This window comes from Falco punctatus, assembly GCF_963210335.1.
Source record: "Falco punctatus genome assembly, chromosome: 10".
Lineage (NCBI taxonomy): Eukaryota > Metazoa > Chordata > Aves > Falconiformes > Falconidae > Falco > Falco punctatus.
This window is the reverse complement of record NC_137590.1, coordinates 32,696,805-32,718,603: the sequence shown is the minus strand read 5'-3', so window position 1 is coordinate 32,718,603 and position 21,799 is coordinate 32,696,805. Positions and strand designations below refer to the sequence as shown.

Sequence of the window (21,799 nt, the reverse complement as noted above, 5' to 3'; positions counted from 1 at the left end):
CCCGCAGCCCAGCGACCACCGACCTCGCCAGCTCCGCACACGTTTATTGTCACTTTTCCGCCCTTCTGGGGTTTAAGAAACGATTAGTGTCACGGCTTCTTAGCAGGAGCTGAAACCGGGGCAGTTGTAAGACTGCGCCTCGCCCCTAAGGTGAACAAACCCGGGGCTTTGCTGCTAGGGCTGTCCCACGACTGAAATGCCGGCTAGCAGCAAGCTGCCCGCTTGTGCTGAGGGGCAGCAGGCGCTGCTGATGCTTAACACGGGCTATTAGCTCCGACCCAGTCAAACAGGTGTCAGAACTTGAGTAACGAAAGGCACGAGTAAGATATGAACCGAGTTCAGCGTGCAGCTAATGCGTGTGGATTACTTCGATAGCTTCTGAGAACTTTTTTTACTATAAATTCATGCTTTTGAATTTGTAGCTCTCTGTGGACCTTTTTCCCGGTGGTTTGGTTTTTTTGCTTGCTTTCTTTCTTGTATTAAATTTGCTATCTGTTTTACCTTCCTTCCATTATTTGTTTCCTTTTTTCCTCTTCCTACCTCTGTTACCTTTCTTCTGTTCTATTCCCTTTCCCATCTGCTGCTGCCTCTCTCTGCATCAGTCTTCAGGTTTGCATATCTTATAACAGAAGCTTTAGAAGCTGCCCATACCAGGTGAGAAACTGTCTCCGATGAAAAGGGGCTTTTTCTGACTGCTTTGGGAAGTCTGTTAACAGTAAGTCATTAAAAAGATCCCTTTTCTGCCTTTGTAATTTGTCCCTGTGGATTGTATTTCTTGCTGCAACAAGTGTTTCATTTCTAATGAAATGATGGAAAACTAGCGATGTTTTCACTGAGAATTCTATTCTCTCCTGTAAATGCTGGAAGGAGAATGTGTATGAGGGAAAAGAAAGTGAGACAGAAGAGACAATAACTTCAGCACAGCCTTTTCCCAACAACCCCAAACAGATTTTTAGAATTATGTGCTAGCCTCAGCCTGTACTCTGTACTCAGCCCATCTACTCTGAATGCACCATGCGCTTGGCTTTGGTGCACTTTCTCTGATCCAGGTTACATTAATGGAAGTAGAGAAAGTAGATCAAAAGCAACAGGAATCAGTTTACACAACACACATTTTAATGTATCTCTTTGCCTATGAAATGGGAACTATTCACTTTATTAATTTTCCATTAATGCCACAGGTTGCAAACAATAACTGAAACTAGGTTTAAAGCCAATTGAGTTGCAATCTAATTTCTTGCTATGAAAGATTTCATTATCCCCAACTAATAAAGTCATAATTGTACCATCTTTTAATATGAAATATTTAAAGTAATGGAAACTTCTGAATCATCTTGTAAATTTACTGATTATCAAATTTCCAGGTTTGGGGCATGGGATAGTTGTGTCAGTTTGTTTGCTTTGTATTTATGCACAGCCAAGCACAGGAATTCCTGTAACAGAGCAGACATCCCACCAAGTTAATTAAATTTCCTGTGGTGTGTCATATATCTGATGGTTCAGAGCAGTTTCACATCACCAAATGAAGTTAATTCCACAATATTTACTACATGGAGGAGCTTATGACTCCTGGAAAATTTATCTGTATGATAAAAAAATTACTTTCTTTCAAATGTAAGTAACTTTCGGCTTGTAAAAGATCTATTCCTATGAAGTCTTCTACAAGCAATTGATAGATAACATTGACTGTTCTATATGTAAATTTAAAGGAAACATACATAGTATGTTATGGATCCTTTAAATTTCATGTATCTCCTTCCTTGTCTTTTCAAAAATAAGTCAATTTTGTTTTGCATATGCAGGGGAGAAGTTCTATAGCTGTGTGTCTAATGCTTGGCTAGAATAGCTTTTCAGTATTGTGTGGTACTGGAACTTTGGTAGAAGACAAATGATTTGTGTACAGGTAGTTGCACTTGTAAGATAAAATTGTTTTCTGAAAACATGTTTTGTATGTGTACACAGGTTTAAAATGCATTCTTCTCTTATTCCTGACATCTGATATGAGAAATGGCTAATGTACATATCATTGAAATGTTCTCATACGGCAAAGCCATCTTCTGAGAGAGGTGAGAGAAATTTCTGAAGGAGTTGGTGTAGCTTACAATGGTTATCACACAGAAATAACAAAACAGCTTCCAGTTTGTACCTGGCAGTATGGAATTTCTTTATCATGCCTTTATATGTATTCATACAAGTTTCTATCCTACTGGAAGGAGGAGCAGGTAAGCTACCTGTGCTTCCGTAAACCCCATTCTCTCCAGCGTTATGGGGGTTAGGCTGATTCTGCGGGGAGAGTAAAGGACATAGGTTAGCAGGTCTCCTGCGCTTGCTCACAGCCTTGATTACAGAAGTCTTTATTATTGTGTACTACAGCAGGGAAAGTGGGTGAAGAACCAGCCCAATACAAAATAACCTGAAAGAGATTAGTCTGAAATAGATTCTGTTGCAAGTGCTCTGAGCTTGGCTCTTAGGCAGTTACTTTCAGAGAGTATTTGTAAGCAACAATATTCTGTTAGTGAATAGTGAATAAGTGATGACTTAGTGATAAGTCAGATTTACCCTGCTTATCTAAAAATAGAAAAAATGAGATTATTTGCAGTAGAGCAATTTATTGAAGAAAATTATTTTTTTTTCCCTCCAGGTGTTAGTATGCTTTACATTTCACATCTTCGTGCTTTTTTTAACTAGTAGAGCTAGTGACATACATACCTACAGGTCCAGGAGAGAAGTTTGGATGCGAGCTCTGTGCTCTGTGAGAATCACCAGCTGTAATCTCAGGGAAAAGGCCAGGCAGGTAACGCATCGTGGGGCGGGGGCGGCTTTTCTGTTTTCTTTGACTTGTTCTTTCTTTTTTGCTTAGACCTTAAACAACCAAAGCCTGGGGTGGCAGCGGGGTGGTCGTGCCGCTGAAGCAGCGAGGCGGGGGCTGGCGGCCGGGGTGCAGGAGGCGGTGGCGGGCCAAGGGCGGCCGCACCTCCCACCGCCCCGGGGCGCGGCCTCGCCGCGCAGCCGCTCCGCGCCGCTCCACGCAGCATGGAGCGCCGTGTGGCTCGTGAGTTCCGCCACAAGGTAAGGGAACGGGGCGGCGGGACGCGCCGACACCCGGGGCCACTGCGCGGGGCGAGCCCCGGCCGTGGGCAGAGCGGCGCCGCGGGGGCCTGCGGCGAGGCGAAGCGCCGGGCTGGGGCACGGCTGGTGGCAGCGGCAGGGCCTGGAGCGCGCTGCCCGTGGCCGAGCGCTGCCTGAGCGCCAGGGAGTGACGGGCGAGGGGGAGGCTCGGGGGGAAAGCGGCTGGCAGCCTCCTGCGAGAGGGTGGCTGTAAAACTTAGAAACCCTTCAAAAGAGAGAGAGAGAAGAGGAAGGACATTTCCCGATGCATGAGCTTTTTCAGGGCTTGATACAACTTACTTTACTTTAACATCACGTAAAAAATGTTGTAGCCAGTTCAGAGAAGGTAAAAAAAAGTGCAGGTGCTGAAGTCCAGGCCCAGGCAGTTCGCATTTGTGCTCTTGCGTGGTGCCAGCGGTTGCTCGGAAGACTTTAGTTCCACCTTAATACTCCCTAGCGCAATTGTGCATGTGCAGTCATGTGCAAACACGTTTGATACATGGAACAACTCAGTGTGCCTGGCAGGTCATTTTGTCATTTACCCTGTTAAGTAAGTGCTCAGCAGAGTTCCAAATAGTGTGAGCAAAGCAAGCTCCAAAACCTTTATTTAGGAAAAGGAGAGGAAGATTGGTTTACCCATTAAGAGGTGTCTTTGTATAGCCATTTAGGACTCTCTCAGACTAAGGTTTTCCAGTAGTTTTGTGGTTGGGTTTTTTTTGTGGAGGAGGTTGTGGTTGGTCTTGTATTGGGTTTCTGGGTTTTTTGTCAGCTAGGGAATGGAATTTCTTCAAAGTAGCATAACGTTGTGTTTTATAGAAGTATCACCTGGTAAATAAACCCATTAACTGAAGAATTGTTAGTATGAAGTAGAGAGGCCACAAAAAACTACCTATATGACAAACTGAAGTTCATAACTATTAAGGACCTGGATGCTCTGTAGCATAGCCATCTAGCAAGTTATTTTTGTCTTGCTACCTATTATTGTATAACTCAACAGTGGGTTGTGCAACATATCTTTAAAGACTCTGGTTCCTAGGCAGATGGTTACCATCTTGAACTTTAAACCTTTTCCTTTTTATTGCTGCTATAATTCACAAATCTTTCTAGTCCCACCCCTGATAACGTAAGACTTATTGTCAGTGTTTCTTGGTGCCGGGTAAGTAAGGTGTGTATTTCCGTGGAAGCTTATCTGAGTTAGAGGATACACAGGTCTTTATTTTGTATCATCTTTCTTCTTTTGGCCTCTGTGGCAATTTTAATGTCTTGGATACTTATTTTTTCTGTATCAAATCAGTGAAGATTCTCAGCCACAGGATATGAGTTTCCTATGTTTGCTACTTTGATATTATTTTTTTCTTAGCAATTATATTCAGTTCTCTCTATCAACCAAGCAGCAATGCAGCAATGCAAAATACGTAATATATACAGATATATTGGCCAGTTCCATTTTCTTCAATACTTTTTCAAAGGTTGCGTAGCTTAAATGGAATTTGATAATATTCTTTGAAAGCTGATAGATTGGGCTAGCGCTGTAGTAGTGCGCTACTGTAATCTGAACTTTTTCCACATGAAAAAGTGTGGCTTTTTTCCCCACAACTTCTGTAGGAGTTTATTCGGTAGAATAGACTTGTTGCCAGATTTTATTTTTCTTTTATATGTAGGTGCAGTTTTTGTGATGACTCCTTACTAATTGCTATGAAAAACAGTGCAGTTTATATAGTGACAAATAGAGCATGAGCAACTCTTTATTTATGTTGTAGGACTGTAATTTGTACAACTAATGTGAAGATACTCTTAAATGTCACAGAAAGGTTGAGGTTGGAAGTGACCTCTGGAGGTCACTTGCTCCAGCTCCCCTGCTGAAGGAGGGCCACCTAGAGCAGGCTGCCCAGGACTACATCTAGATATTTTTTTTAATATTCTTGGTTTAAAAACTGTGAAATCATCTATCCCATACCTCCGCAGTTATTTTAGTTTCTCTCTGCTTTTCTAGAAAATACTTCCTTGATCCAAGTTATACCATGTCACCACTATTTTTTTTGTTTTGTTTGAGTTTTTTTTTCCTTAACATGAAGGGGCATGATCTTTTAGGATTTATGAAATTATTCAGCTCTTAGAAGCTGTTGATAAGCCTAGGTCAAGTGTATGTCTACAGTAAGACTCCGTCCCAAGGAGTTAATGAATTAAGGAAACGGTGAAGAGATGCAGGTAGCTAAGATGAAGTGATAATTGGTGGAATTGAAGATAGCAGGAAAGAATGACCTAATTAGAGAGCTGGTACTAGCCACCTAGCTGTGGAATTCTGAATATATAAGAAGTCACTTGGGTGTTTGTCAGAGGATGAGGAAGTTGCTGGTGCAGTGTGAGAAGTGCAGGAATCTAACAGAAAGACTGAATGTTTTCTGAGAAGAAATACCAGAATTTATATATGGTCCTCCAGTTCCTGAGAGAGAGTGGGGTTGTGTCCATCAGCTAACATATCGTGAGAAAAATGTAATGTTACTGGTTGCTTTCCCAATCAGGAGAAGAGGTGATGATGGTTTTGTTCTTTGCTGTGTATGATTGACGTGCTTGTTTGACATTTAATGTTCCTTGAGACACCACTCATTCAGTACCTTAGTACCTTAGTTATCACTAGAGATTGAGTTTGGCGTACCAGAACTGAAGCTGATTTATATGTTGTGTTTTTCCTGATGGGGAAGGGAAAAGTGGGTGTTGGACTTAGTTTTACTCCTTTTAAGGCAGACTTTTTTTGTTTTGAAATTCACTGTGAATAAATTGGTTTACTCACTAGTATTATTATTGTCAAGCAGTCTTGTCCTGCACTGAGCTTTTTTGGCCTTCAGAATTTTTGGAAGTGTCTTTTTCCAAAGGAGACAAGTAATAGAAAACCACCTGTATGTGGTGTATTCCTGGCTTTAGAGAGACAAAAGGGACAAAGGGAATATGAAGCATGTATTTATTTTAGAATATAATGCAAATCATTCCAAACCTAGAAAGAAAGGTTTCTTTAAGTATGCAAATCGGTCTTCAGACTTCACGTCACAGTAATACTAGCCTTTAGGTCAGATGTAAGTTGTTTTCCTAAACATTAAACTTGTCCAAATGTAAAACTATGTGATGTGACTTCGCACTGCAGGTAAGATCCCTGGCACTGAATATAAATCAAACTCCTTATATGAGAATTTTTGGATTTGGTTGAGGTTTTTTCTGCTTTATTTTAGTGTAGTTATCCAAGAGCAGGCACAGTAATATGACACTGGTTTAAGTAAACATACTATTAGTGGGGGAGGAAAGAATAACTAGCGAGTTCTATCAGTTAAGAGCTGGAGCAAAGAGGAGCAGAAGTGTAGCGGTTTCCATAATGTTATAAGTGAGACCCTGAAATCAGTGGTTTATATGACAGAACGTAGATTATAATCATCTCAGTGTTCTGGTTTTATCTGTGACAGCATGTGTTATATTAACGAATGGCCAAAAAGGTTTCTGAAAACATTTATTCAACAGTACAGTGATTATCAGGTAAGGCAAATATGATCTTATTGTAATAGTGATGCTGCTGAGGGGAAATCTAGCATACAGAATGTTATCAGTATTTGCCACCTTGTCCAACTGTCATAATGCTAATTTTAGAAAGTCTTTTGTGAGGTAATGCTCTGTTGTAAAAATGTGTTTATCTTTAGGTGAGAAAAAAAGTCTTTCCCTGTTAAAATCTTTGCTGTATGGCTTAGGAATTTGTGAGAATCTTGTATGTTCAACATTTGTGGTTATTAAGTCAGAGATTTATAATAATGTCCTTGGGTTTTCAGGTTAATCTACTAATTGACAATGAAGCGGAGAAGGATTACCTTTATGATGTGCTGCGGATGTACCACCAGTAAGATCTAGCTTTATATAAGTTTGTGCAGAATTTTCTAATGTTTTTAAATTTAAAGAGAAAATATTCAAGATTTTAAGTGATCTTTTCTAGTATTATAAAGAAAGTAGCTGGAGTAATAGTTTTTATCCTGTGTAATGAAATCTTACACTTTCACAGCAGCAGACTTCCTAGCCTGCAGACAAGGAAGGAGCATGTCTGTAGTCACCCATAAAGTTCCTTTGGTTTTATGACCTGCCAGTTTTTTAAAGGATTTTGGTGGTTTCTTATGGGGGGCAAAAAAAAGCACCTGGATGATAAAACTGTTCTTGGGAAACATGACGAGCATTAATCAAATTCATTAATATTTTCAAATAATGCTTATTTATTTGCAACACTTTATTGTTTTCACTGGTGTTTGCTGTTCAAGGGGTTTTGCTATTTAGATAAAAAAATTTTTGCAACTGTTTTATCTGAAAGCTGAAGAAATTTAGTCTGGGAATCTGTTTGGCATGATTAACAGCTCTGGCTTATTACAACATAATGGGGAAAAATGGTAAGGTGATAGGCCTATTACCAATCCTTTTACTGAACTGATTTAAACCATGGTTGCTTAGGACCTGTATTGTTGTAAATGAGATCAGCCTCTAATCCATTGCTTTTCAAAGAAGATGAGAATATATTTTCCACTCATCATAGACAAGTGGCTCTGATAGGCATTGTTTCCATTCATTTTTTAATTAATAGCATCTCAGCTGAGTGAAATGTAGACATTTCCATCTGATGTTTGCACTGAACTATAGTTATGGGTGTATTCAGCTGCATATCTGATTCAGTTTCACTCAGGTCTGTCTAATTGTTTCTCCATTCATAAAGCCTGTTGTTTGGAAAGCTGGTTGATTCAGTAGCTCTTAATTATTTAAAATCTTCTTGCAGTTACAAAATGAACAATGCCTATAGTAACTTTTCTTCAGTTTCCGAAATTGCAATGACTCCAGCAGTATTTCTGATGCCTCTGTGAACATGTTGATGTTCTATCACTATTTTGGAGTACATTATGAAGTATTCCAGGGCAAAAATATGTGCAGTTGCTGTTGGAGTTAACATTTAACATCTGCTTCACTATGAACGGCGTTTCCAAAAGTATTTGACCTCAATCCCATGTAATGTGTCTCCTGATCTTTATTTTCATTGCATATGCCTCAGAAATATTGTATGCCAGGAAATGTAAATTATGAGAGAGGGAACAGCAAATAATACAGACAGAGTTTAACTTGATGTTGTGTAGGAACAGCTCCACTGAACCTTAGGGAGCTGGGCAGCAGTGTACATTTTCTAGACCTATAATTATCTCAGTGCTGATCAGTATCAATAAGACTACTTTGCGTAGCTCTCAAACCAGATGTTGACATCAGTTTAACTTCTGTAGATGTTGTTAATTGGTTCATGGGGGTTCAATTTTTATTTGAAAAAAAATTTAAAACTTAAAGCAAGTTTTTGCTCAAACTACTGAGTATTGTGATTTCCCACACGTATACACACATGCCCCGAGTCAAAAGTTTGTCAGTCCCCAAAGTTCAGGAAAGGAAGGAGCTTGTAGGCTAGATTCACTTAGAAAGATTCCTAACTAGTAAGGAAACAAAAATCTAATAGGCAGGTGTATCTGATCTAGAAAGTTATTTCCAAATGGTTACATAAATCTTTTCAGGACTCTGAGAATGACATTAAAGGTGTCACCTGTAAAAGTGATGTGCATGACCTTAAAAGATACAGACAGTATATAGGAGATTTCAGTTATTTTGAAGAAGGTAGGTATTGTTCCTGTTTGCTTACAGAAGGCTTGCTTTCTCAGAGGCTGTTTTGCTTTGGTTAAACCAGTATCTGCATAAGTAACTTTTTTTAGTAGGTTGAAGGGACACACAAGTATTGAAGCCACTTATACGGCAAGTTATTAAATGGTGATTTTTGTTGGGGTGTTGATTACCTGTGCTTGTTTTGTCATTGTGTTTTTGTAGATCTATGAATCTCCCAGTGCTTGTGGGGGACCTAAAACTCGTGATTAATGAACCGAGCAGATTGCCTCTATTTGATGCCATCCGCCCACTTATCCCATTAAAACACCAGGTGGAATATGATCAACTTACACCCAAAAGATCACGGTAAGAGAATGTAGAACAATGCAGCTAACTTAAATACAAGCAGGAAATACTGACTGAGTCTTCAGATAAGTTCTAAGTTAAATATCAACCACCTGTGTAGAGTAGGCATAGTTATTTCACTGTTGCTATATTTGCTAGAAGTATGGTTTTGAGCTACTTTAAACTGTTTGCCAGCTAGTTTAATCTTGGTAGGGGTAAAGGCTAAAGGAATCAAAAATTATACTTTGCACTTGAAACAAACTTTTCTCATTTTTTCTGCATTTAATAATAATAAAAAAATCTTACAACTCTAACCCTCTAGAAGCAGACAGCTTCAACAGTTGCATATGTCTTTTCTTATGAAAAATATCTGTTGGCTTTAGCTAACACTCATCCATCCAAACTTCAGTCAGCTTGCTTTTTTTCATGCTTATATATTACAAGAGAAAAATAATGTGTAACTTTTACTATTGCCACAATGTGTTATGCATCTGAACAGTTAAGTATCTTCCATTTTTGCAGAAAGCTGAAAGAGGTGAGATTGGATCGTTTGCATCCTGAAGGACTTGGAATAAGTGTAAGAGGTGGAGTGGAATTTAGCTGTGGCCTCTTCATCTCCCAGTTAGTTAAAGGGGGACAGGCAGACAATGCTGGACTTCAGGTAAGAAAATTATGGTAATGGCTGCTGTGCTACAAAAAGCTTTTTGTTACAATGTTAGGGCAGCAAGCAGTTAAAAATTTTTCTTTACTATTTAGAAACAGCAATTGCTAAGGTGCACTAAAGTGCTTTTTGTTTCTTGTAATAAAATATGTAGGTCAGTGCCATAGCAAATACCATTATACCAATGGTGAATCAAGTTATTAAAACTGTACTTTTCAACATTTTTGATAAGTAAACCGTTTTTTCATACTTGGGATATGATAATTTTTGAAGATAAAAGGGCTTTCTAGAGTGTTTATACTTCATGAGCAGCAACAGTCAAATATAAGCAGGTGGAAAGAAAGATCTCTTAACTCTGTGGAAGAGAGCTTTAAGTTGCCAAATTCTGATTAAATGTAGAACAGCATATAAATACTAAAAATGTTAATTCTACCTTGTACAGATATAATTTGTTTAATTAAGTGTTTATTTGAACTTCATGTATAAATTATGGGAGGTTTTGGTTTATGCAATGCAAGTGCATGAAAGGGAGAAGCTATTTTTAATGATTTCCAATATCCTTTGTACTGCATAGAATTGCACTTTGAGTGATTAAATTTTATATAAATGAACTGTAACAAGGTTGGAAAAAGTAATTAGGTATAAAACCACATTTTTTTTCTAATCGGTACTTACGTGATTTGTGTTCATGAAGTTTTGAGTGCTTGGTTGGTTGTTTTAATATGTTTCTTGCTCATACATATCTTGGTGAAGAAAGGAGTGAGCAATTGCTGTAGCAATCATCTGCATCTTGCTATGCTTTGAAAGCTGATAAGGTGTTTTAAAGGTCTGTTTCTCACTAGAAAGGCTGATAGGTCTGGGTAATTTTATTTTGTTGAGTGCAAATAGTTGCTGGAAGTATTGATGTTTAAGGGTTATATTTAATACTAGTCAAGAATGTGTTAGAATGGCATGAATTATTACAGTGTTTAAACTAATGAGTTTTGTAGATACGCTTTAGGGTAACCCCACAACTCTCTTAGCTTAAAAAAACAAACAAACAAAGAAAACCCTTCTGTCAAAAAGACAATCCAAGTTAGGGTTCCATGTTTGTATAGTTGATGCTGAGAACTTTCTAAAATTTAAATAAATGTCCCTCTCTCTGTTTGCATACATGCACATGCCCTTTTGTTTGCGCATTCGAACCTATATATCCCTTTCAGATACACCACTGAATTAGTCCTATCTTCTGGCAGCCTGCTCTGGACAGAAGCATGACTGGCTCACGGGATGCTTTTAGAAACTCCTTGGAACAAACCCACAATTTCAGGGAATATGCCCCACAAATTCTGTATTTATTTAGAATTGAGACTGTGGTATAGGACACTACAAACACTGTGCTGAAAGTGTCGGTAGCCTACTTCTAAGCATGGGGGTTGCCAGTGGATAACTCTGGAAAAGTGCATTGATGCACCTTCCCAGGGTTTGCACTACAAAAGCTCCTAGTGATCAGCTCAGTAGAGATTCCAGCTGCATCCTTCCACCACTGGTAGGAAACTGAGAAAAAGTCAGACCAGTCAATTGTATGGCATTTGAAAACATCTCTTGAAAAATACTGGAAGGAATTAAAGATGCTGAGCAATAAAGGACTTAATGGCCACTGTCTTAAACTGTCATGCTAGTACATTCATCTTAATGCTGTGTTGCAGCTCTGCTCCTCTGCTTGTGGCAGACTAACGTTTTGACATGATTGGTAGATAAGGAGTTATGCTCAGTTGTTGTGCTGCTGTAGGGATGTCGATTTTAACTTTTCCTTGGTGCAGAAAAAGGCTCTCCTGGCTTTCTGTGACTGAGGCCATTGTACTACATGTTGGTGACAGTGAATGGGATTGTAAAGGATCTTTGGGCTGGGTTGTACAAACTTAACAACTCAGAACATAGTTGGAGTTTGGTAGAGAAAGTAGGGAAAATAAGGGGGAAATACACTTGAGACTGACTTTGTTAGGGTTAGATTCTATGTATTAATATGTGCAGATGGTGCTTTGCAGCTCTTGTAACTGTCTGACTTCCATTTTTTGATGCCTGGTGTTAAAGCTCAGCCTGAAGTGCCTTCATAATAGGTGGCACCAGGTACTTTCGTAACCCAACTGAATAGCAAGAGCTGACAGGCAGTCCATTGTTCTAAATTGCTGTCTCACAGTAAAGCCAACTGCTTCTGAAATTTCACCCACCTGCTTTATTTAACTAAATCTCTACACATTTTCTATCTCAAAAATGCTATCTGAGAAAGGTATAATGATCTTCTATTATACCATCACTTCTATGTCCTTCTGCTTTTTTAAAAAATTCCAATTCGTTTTGCATGATTTCTCCTTGAAGTAGTTTCCAAGGTACTTTAAAATGACTGAATAATCATAAAGGCTTACTGAGGCATTTGTAGTTTTGACTTTATTTTTTTTGACTACAGTTTCTCTAAAAGGCAGGTGTTTTGTCCTTTTATGAAGAAATGTACTATTCTTTTTTCCCCTTCTGCTTTCTGATACTTATGTCTGTGGGGATTCTGCTGAATACAAAGAGATGGAGATTGGTATGAAATGATGAACGTGGAAGAAGTATACAAAATGAGAAATTTGAAACATTTATGTTATGTAAAAACCCATCAGTTTCCTTGAAACTAAATATTGTATTTCTCATGTTAAAAGTTACGAATAATAGGCATTTTACCTGGGAAATTTTGGATTTGCAGCTATTTTTTGAAAGTCTGTCATCTCCCTGTTTGATAGGGAAAGTGGAAACAGTAATTATATAATAACAAAATAATTGCTACTGTTCTACTCTGCTCAATCCTGCAGACTTAATGCTGCTGATTCAGGAGGTTGGTATACAGTGATACTATTAATTACTTCAGTATATGGACACTTTTTTTTCAGGAAAAAAGCTGTTCAAGTGTCCTAAAGAGAAGCAATTTGTTACATGCCTATACGTCTCCTGTAGTTCAGCCTGGACTGGGTTATTTCTAATGCACCATCAGTCACATTGTCAGTAACATAAATGTCATTAGGATGACCAAAGATATTAGACTGTCTTTTCATCTTGTTTCTGAAGCTCAGCGAAGAGCAGTATTAAATATATCTATATGGGGAAAGCTCATTCCTATATGGGAGGAAAAAATAAAATATGCTCTTGGCTGCATTTATAACTTTGTAAGTGTTCCTTTTAGGGAGATGATACAATACCAACAGATGTGACTTGCTTAGTGAATGATGGCATCCTCAGAGCAACACTAGTTCTGCCGATGCAGAAGCGATATAGTGACTCACAAATGACTACCATTTGCAGTCCTAAAACTGGGATGCTTCTGTGTGTTGAGGCATTGGAGGTAATAACAGTAGGTTAGGTTACCCTGTTAGAAAGCTGAGTCTGTGCAAACCCAGGCTCCCTGGTCTGTTATAGCCCACATAATGTGAAAGATGTGAGTAAAGGAGGGATCTTGAACTAAACCAAAAGCAAACAAAAAGCTCCACCACCACCAAATACAGAAGATCAAGAAGAAGAGTCTAGGTAGATCAAATGAGGTTGAGATTGCATACTTACTTAGTTGTACACAAGCTTCTGGTATTTTTGCAATGAAATAATCCAGAGAGAGGCCAGAATGGGGAATAGAGGAAGATTTTTCAGCATTTTATTGTTGAGGAACTCAACCTGCCTTGGAAAAGTAGAGGTCACTTGTTTTCCCACAATTTCTGAGAATCACCAGCAGAATCCTAAACAGGCGGAGAGTCTTGTTTTGTTTGGGTTTGTAGGGGATATTGTGTCTTTATGCTCAGTGCCACAAGTCTGACTCGTCTCTGAGACATTTTGCTTCTTGGCAGTACAGTCACATTGCCACTGCTAATCCCAGTCCTAAAGATGTGTTATTTATGGTGAATTTTCTGAAGTGTAGAGGGCAATTGAACAGCTCTAGACTAAATTCTTGGTTTTGGGGTGGGGAACTAGCTTAGACTTTAGTGGCATATCTTTAGGGAAAAGAGGACTGCAGTGGCGTGGCTGCCAGGTCTGTGGAGTGGGTGGATGGATGAACGTGGTTTTGAACGTTGGGAACAAGTTGGTTGAGTGAATGTTCTTTCATAGCGAGAGCTGTCAGGGCTGTGACACTAAACTGTAGACCCCATGTGTTTTTCTTTCTCTGATTCTGCATTTTTACCTCGGGTCATATGTTCGAAAGCCTTTAAGTACTGACCTATTTCTGCTCTTATTAAAGATCATGTTAAAAATCTGACTGGCTTAAATGAAAACTGTCAAGCTCCTAGGAGTGCTGCAGGTTGCACACAGGCCGTTGCCCCGGGTGAGGTTTTTGGATGTCCAGCAGGTGGAGCAGCAGTCCTGCTGGTTGGGGCTGGGGACCACCACGGTCGTGTTCTGACTGTGCAAGCGTGTTCTCTCCAGCAGAACAGTCACATACTGCATTTTCTTTGCTTTCATAGTTTTCTGATGCTGTGTGGTGTAAGTTAAAAATCTTTAAGTTCAGTGGAGAGGAAACTGCGCTACGTGAGCTATGCTGGTGCAGTGGATGTGTTTGTAATGACTTCTACTGCAGAGAATGTGACACTTCCCAGAAGCAGAAAAGTTTGTGAAAGAAGTGAAGAAAACAAGTGGGTGGTTTCTTGTTTTGTTGGACTTTTGGTTTTGGTTCATTTTAGCTGAACAGTTCACAGTAGGAAGATTTGATAATACTTTCTACCTATGAAAAAAGGCAGAAAGGGATGCCATGTCCAGTGTCCTGTCACCCAAGTGTAGACCTGTCAGAATGTGTATTAATGTGACGGCCTCAAAGACACAGGCCAAACTGAGGAATTCCTACTTCCAGTTCTACTCTGTCCTCTCACATAAGTGGGGTGATGCAAATTTAGGCTTTTGGTGCTGACCTGTGCAGTGCCAGAGGAGGAGTCTCTAGCTGTGCCTACTTTTTCCCTAAAACTGTTGGTAACATACGAGGAAGCTATTCCTCAGTGAGCTAAACTATGACTACTTCACTTTTTTTCAGGCACAGATGCTCCCGTCAAATTTGTGTGATGGAGAAAACAGCAGATGCACTGTAGGGTTTAGTCTGTACGGCCACAGTAGATCATTTACTCAGTCTGAATAAGAGTGGTGGTGTTAGGTGGTGTTACCTTCTGTCCTCTCAGTGACAGTAAAGTTGGAAAGTTTCTATGAAGGAGACCAGAAGTATCTGGCTCAAAAAACCCCCAAACCCAAAAAACTGTTATATTTAACTCTGTGACCCATTTTTTTATTATTATTTTTTTATCTAAAGTGGCACAGTCTTAACAAATGTGTTAAAGGTTACAATATTTATTGTAATACTGTTGTGAATATTACAATGAAGTCTTTAATTCTGTAAGTAGATAGGGGGTTTTGCACTAAGACATTTTTTTGGCACCACCTTAGTGGTTAGAGCAGAGTGAAGTTTCTCATCCCTGTCTCTTCCTGGTAGGTCTCCTGTGCCTCCTGCATTCTGGAAGAGCTAACTCTTCTGATCTTCTGCAGCAGCAGTTGAAAGTGTGTTCACAACTGATGGTACTGTGGTTCACAACTGGTGCACTGACAGTCCCAAAGGAAGTGGATGAAAGGGAAGTTTTCCCCAGATGAGAACTAGTATAGCCAGAGTATATTATCTTTTACCCAATGTGTTATGGTGAACCTACCTCTTCCCCTAAACTTTTTAGTCAATAAAGATGTTCGCCAAGACTGTAAAAAATCATGTTCTTAATTTGTAGTATAAGGACCTTTTCCAAACCTAAAGTGCAAGCACAGAGCCTGTGCTACAAAGTAATTGTAGATTATTATTTTTTGAATGAGCATGACAATGCATTCTACCTAAACTTTGTTGTTTAGGACTAGTTGCTTTAGCTTTGCTGAAACTTGAAATCAGCTTGATGTGGATACCAGAATGGAAAACTTAAGCCTAAACTGAAATTTGGCAGCTTGAAAGTGTGTCTTTAAGTCCAACATGTTAAGCTGAACATGGGTGTAGGGCAATCATTAACTAGGGATAATGCTGCCATAAAACCAGACCTACTTGTGAGGAGGCACACAAAGTTTCATTGATCAACAACTGAGTCATATTCTGTTGATGTTAATGAGAAAAGTCCTGTTTGCTATCAGGTTGGCATTTTGATACATTTGTATGTAATAAATATTCACAGTAGTGCATAAGAAACTCTACTGGGGAGCAGTAAAGCCAAAGTATTTGACTTTGTTCTTGTGGAGATTAAAGTACAGAAGTATAAGAGGGTATTGTTTACGGTTTGTTGTTAAAGCCATTTCCTGGTAATCACTTGTATATCCTACTGTGCAGAGGATTGATTTGCATTGCCTGGTGGAAGAGAGTAAACGCCAGTTTTCACACAGTCGTGTCACGTGGTTCCCATTAGGTAAAAGTCTTTGCTTATGGTGCTCTAGTCAAGACCTGGCATTTTTCAGTGTTTTCCTGAGCAGCTAGTAAGTTACTACCTTAATTGAAGTGGACAATGTTCCCATCCCGATTCCTTCTCACTCTACCTGGCTAAGGGGATCATTAGGCAGAGTTCATAGAAACTTGGAAATTTCTAGTCTAGTCATCATCTCATAACAAATTTGGATTTATATTAGAGGAAGGGAAGCCTTTTGAAATACAAGGTTTTCAATGATGTGCTGTCATTTTATCACCAAATAAACATTAGCTCTGTTAGTTCTTTTGTGTATTCTGAAAAATAAGATTTGAAATTTTATAGAAGCAGCTGAAAGCTTATGGCACCCTGTCTGTTCTACAATAATAAATTGAATACTGCCAGGGAATATTCTTGGAGTGCTGTCATTTGGTTGCTGATAAATGTTAGTGTGGTCCCCAGTGTGGCCTCTGGTCTATGCCAGCAAGCATTATGCAGTTCAGGTGGTAACACATGCCAGGGGTGGTTACTAGAGAGCGGGTTACACAAAGCCACCCTGCTCTGGAGGAATTGTCTTCAGTTGTAGAGAATGGTCTTTATCCTTAATTAATATACCAGGGCATACGTAGTTTCTGTGTAAAGCTGGCCTGGTTTTGGATCAGATAATGAGTCCTGGAGATAAATTGAGGGCACCATGCAATTTGTTTCTGCAGTCTTTTGCTTCCAGATACGTTACTTCTTTTTGGTGCAGTATACTAGTATAAAGATGCTGGAGGATAGTTTAGTCGATCTTGTATTTCTGCTGTAATTTTTTTGGTAAGAGTTTTGTAATAGATGTTTTTCTCTTGATTTTTTTTCAGAACAATATTGAACTGCTTTGAGGCAGGTGGTACAAACTGGCAACGAGGGTTATCTTTTACCTAGTATATACTTAGTTACCTACTTTTTTTTTTTTTTTCCTCTGGAATACCTGTTTCTTTGCTTTTTTTCTGTTAGTAAAACCCCTGAATCTTTCCCTGCACAACTGTGTGGAAAATTTCAATTTTTCAGTCCATTGTATACCCACTTTGTGAGACAAAAGGCACATAGGTTTGGAAGATAATCAAAGAGGGACGGTATCTGTACAGAGAACCATAGCCAATCCTTCAGGGTGGGGGACAGTGCAAATTACTGCTCCTTTAAGTCGTTATCTTCATCAAAATTTGCCTTGGGGATAGTTTCATTTCTTCTGTTCAGACTGCATGCTCTTGGTCTGTTCCATAGCTGACTATGCTCCCTGTTACCCATGGAGCCCCAATATAGCATATATACAGAGGCATGGGTAGCTTAGGAATAAGTGATAGAAGTGCCTTTTATCTGGTGGGTGCTTTCCTTCTGTGTTTCTGTTTCAAGTTTTCCTATTTCTTTCATCTCATACAACAGGGGGAATGCCACAGTGTAGGGGTCACAGTAGGGCAGTGGTACCATCTTCTCAACCATAGTATATGATGGGTTGCTGCTGTGAAACACTTCAAAATCTGTCACATGAGTAGCATGCAATTTTGTAACTGATGTAGATGATTCAAGAATACTTAAGCTACTGCACCCCAGAATAAGCATTCATTCTGCTAGTACCTGACTTAGCATAATTAATCGGAGGTTGCACCTTAAAACAAGGTAAATTCCATTAAAAGAATACATTGTTCTGAATCAGAATCAGGCAAGGTAATGAGACCACATTTAGTTTCCTATTGATCAAAACAGTTGAGAAGGTATTTCAGAGAACATATGGTAAAAGCAATCTTAAACTGCTAAAGTATAAAGGAAGAAAAGCACTCCAAAATTATTGGACTGAAATACAGACACCTGTATTTAAGATAATCTGTGGGGTATAAGTCTGATGTGTAGAGACTAGTTATATTTATAAAATTGCTGTTTGGCCATTAATCTGCCATTTTGGTTTTAAATATTAAGTTCAAACAAGTACAGGTAAATCTGATCTGGACGTTATCTGAAATAAAAAAAGCATTCAGGACTCAACATGATCAAACCTTTGCATCAAAATGATTGCCAGATTGTGTCATTGCTTAAAAACCTTTTAATGTTAATTTACAATTTATTTATTCTTCTCCCTTTCATTTTTGAGGTTGGAGATGAGATAGTTCGTATAAATGGATATTCCATTTCATCGTGCACACATGAAGAAGTCATAAACCTCATACGTACAAAGAAAATAGTGTCCATAAAAGTAAGACGTAAGTAACAAAAAATCACCCATATCACTAAAGTTTGCTTTTAATAGATTGATGGTGATCTGTAGAAAACATTACTTAACAGTATTTTTCTTTTTCAGATGTTGGCATGATACCTGTCAAAAGGTAATGATATTTAATTTGAAAACAAATCAGCTTATTAATTTTCACGTACTCTCTTCAATATCCAAAGAACTTCTGTGTTTATCTGTATATTTGAAAATGTGTGAATGGGCATCTCCATAGCTGATGAAAATGTCATATCCTTTGTGATAAACAGGCAAATATCTTGTTTGATGACTCTGACTTATGCCAGTTGCCTACTTAAATGAAGCATTTTCTATTTCCTCATCATTTGTGGATATTACCTGGAAATTTCCTTGTCAATGCAACTAACTTAACAGAGAGCTTCACTGCTTCTCTATGTACGTAACACTCGAGGGTTGCGTCAGAGCTTAGAAAAAATTTAAATTATTGTCCTCTTCCAGTTTTTGTTGGACAGTTGAACATTTAAGTGGAATGTTTGAGAAATGTTAATGATGGGAGGTATCTTTCTGCATAGATGTTTGTATAAGCTGTACAAGTTGTTATGATTATTTTCACAGTCATTCTTAGTTTCCCAAAATTGTTTCAGTTGAGATTTTCTCAAGTTTATGTTTGACTGGCTTTACTAGCCTAAATAGTTGTATGCTTGTTTGATGTTCTGTTTGAATTGCTAGAAAATAAACCAGTTGTTGTGAATCGTATCCAAAGGAACTTGTAGATGCAGAATAGGCCACATTGCAAAGTAGCTTCTTGAATACATTCACATTTGTTTTGTCACCATTATTTTAAACTACTTTTCCCTTCCAGTTCAGCAGATGAACCCCTTAAATGGCAATATGTGGACCAGTTTGTGTCAGACTCTGGGGTAAGAGATCAACTTTTTTATAAAGATGTCTTTTGAGAAATCTGTAATGGTTCTGACCTTTTCACAGAAGTTATTGTATGTATTTCTATGATGCAGTATCTTGTTACAAGCATTCTGGGAGAAACGTCTTTTGGGATATGAAATGATTCTAGAATCATTAGGTAAGGAAAGGGCAGGATCAGTTGAAATATCTTTTACTCTTAATTGGTGCTTTATTTTGCTGGGGCTTACTAACTTACCAGGCTATAATTCTACAGTACAAATCTTTAACAGATTATTTGGCCTATCTTAGCTGTAATAGTGGAGGAATGACAGGTATGAATGAAATTGACTTCTGTGTCTTGCAGCAGTTAAAAGAGAGACCACAATTACCAGTCTTCTGTTTTCAGGAAGAAAGACTTAGTTATATAGCAAACGCTATCATGTATTTTTCCAGCTCTTTTGTCAGGGAACATCTAAATGATTATTTTGCCGTATCACTTTCCCTTAATTTTCCTTCACCCTTTTCTGAAGACAAAGTTTGACTATTTAAACAGTCTTCTCCAAACAGAAAGATAAGTTCAGTATTTTACCTCAACCATGCAAGTTCCACTGAAATGACTGTATTTAACATTCATCTCCAGTAGGACCTCAGAGGAATCTTATCTTGGTGTTGGCAAGGTCTGATCTTGGCTTTGTGGAGTTTTATAGTAGTCTTGATATTTCAACACAAACTAACATCTGCAGCATTTTTTAATCCCCCTCCAGGAAGGGAAGGGCAGTGTTGCTGGTCTTGCTTCTTCGGGAGGGAGAGACAATAAAGAGAAGAAAGTCTTCATTAGCTTGATTGGTACAAAAGGCATGGGATGCAGGTGGGTACATGTTTCCTATTTAATGTCAGTGGTTGAGTGGTTTAAGTGAGACATCCAAGGCAGTTATTTCCATCCTTCATTGATAGGTTATCAGGAAAATAGAGATCCACACTGGATCATAAAGGCAAATGGGAACAGGAGGATATCTATGGCACACATTATGTATTATTACACAAAGCATAAGTACCTGTGTTAAAAGTTCTGACTTAAAACCAAAAAAAATCTTTTAAATTTAAAAATAAGAGCAGTTTTTGGAACTTCTAAATGCTGTTACGTTTTAAAATGCTTTGAGATGCTGTTATGTGATGTATCAAGTTCCAGCACTGTCCAGTGTCAGGTTCACTCCCTGAACTGAGACTGCTTTCTGTGACCCTTTTCAGAGCTGAGAAGCCATCACACAGCTATATTGAGTTCCTAAAAGTAATGCTGAATTTTTAAGACTTCTAGAAATCTGAACAGATACTTCTCAGGCTCCTGTCCTGGCAGCTAGTTATGGAGGTTTTGAGGCAGAAGGGATAATTGTAAGATTTCTTATATATTTAGGAATATATAGTTGAAGTTATCAAGCTAGAACTGCATGGAGTATTTTCTATAAGCGTAAGTTTTCTTTCGTTTTATTTACAAGATCTAAAGGTTTTTTTTAAAAAAAATATTATTTACAGACCTGGAGGGAACATTCAACATTACCTGCTGGATATGTTAGCTACAAAAATTATTCCCGTGTCTGGGCACAGCTCAGATTGCCACTTAAAGTTTCCAGACTAGATGTTGGCCCCTAGTTGAAATGTATTTCTTGCTTCTAATAAATAATTCTGAAAAATAACATTGTTTTATATGTATAGTGTACCACAGTTCAGTGAGTAAATATTCAAGCAATTAGTAATTATTCATTGTCACATGCTTGTTGTTGAATGTCATTAGTGTTCCAGTCCCTTGTACTGACCTACAGTGTCTACTGTGTTAGTTTGAACATCTGAAGTAAAAAACAGGAGCTTGAATATTTTTCTTTTAGCTTTTTCTTACATCACAGTTTAGTGATGTAAAGGATACAGAAGTAGGATGATAAACATTGAGTGTGTACCGGCAGATTTCAGTGTTTGTTTCAAATTAGGCTAATACCACCAAAATATTTTTTAGTCAGAAATAAATTATGAGAAAACAACTAAGACATCTTATTGTATTACAGTCTATTATTCCATAAATATTGTCCTATGAATGTTTGGTTTTTGTATTACACCAGTATATCCAGTGGTCCAACACAAAAACCAGGCATTTTTATCAGCAATGTTAAGCCGGGCTCTCTTTCATCAGAGGTGGGCTTAGAGGTAAGTATGCCACCTTCCAAGGTAGGTACCACGTGGAAATCTGGTTTGGTATTTCCTACTTCAAGGATTCTGGGTCACTGAAGTCACTAGCTTTGGGGTTTTTTTTCCATGGGAGAGAAATACATTGTGGTTACATTTAAAATGATGTGAGTTTCTTAAATTTTAGCAATATGAGAGTGCCCACCTGGGTTAAACCAACAGTCCGTCAAGCTCAGTATTCGGTCTCAAACAGTGGCAGTAGAAAATGTTAATATAGGAAAATGTGCAAGCCTGGCCAGTTTCCAGCCTGTTCCCTTTGTACGCTGCCTGTAC

At 38.5% G+C, this 21,799-nt stretch overlaps 1 protein-coding gene across 8 annotated transcripts in view; it reads left to right on the top strand.

The window, feature by feature from the left end:
• The first annotated feature begins 2,909 nt into the window (after positions 1 to 2,909).
• The window catches only part of USH1C (USH1 protein network component harmonin), a 54,241-nt gene continuing 35,351 nt past the window's right edge, over positions 2,910 to 21,799 (top strand). For 6 of the 8 annotated variants that reach the window (XM_080405532.1, XM_080405535.1, XM_080405533.1 and 3 more), the window contains exons 1-9: positions 6,517 to 6,630; positions 6,918 to 6,985; positions 8,980 to 9,123; positions 9,625 to 9,763; positions 18,296 to 18,404; positions 18,503 to 18,527; positions 19,254 to 19,311; positions 20,059 to 20,162; positions 21,403 to 21,487. In XM_080405532.1, coding sequence (XP_080261658.1) covers positions 6,562 to 6,630; positions 6,918 to 6,985; positions 8,980 to 9,123; positions 9,625 to 9,763; positions 18,296 to 18,404; positions 18,503 to 18,527; positions 19,254 to 19,311; positions 20,059 to 20,162; positions 21,403 to 21,487 — 801 coding nt within the window. In that variant the 5' untranslated portion in view covers positions 6,517 to 6,561. Of the gene's footprint in view, positions 3,070 to 6,516; positions 6,631 to 6,917; positions 6,986 to 8,979; positions 9,124 to 9,624; positions 9,764 to 18,295; positions 18,405 to 18,502; positions 18,528 to 19,253; positions 19,312 to 20,058; positions 20,163 to 21,402; positions 21,488 to 21,799 lie in introns of those variants that run through there. The other 2 variants (XM_080405530.1, XM_080405534.1) reach the window with 2 other exon arrangements.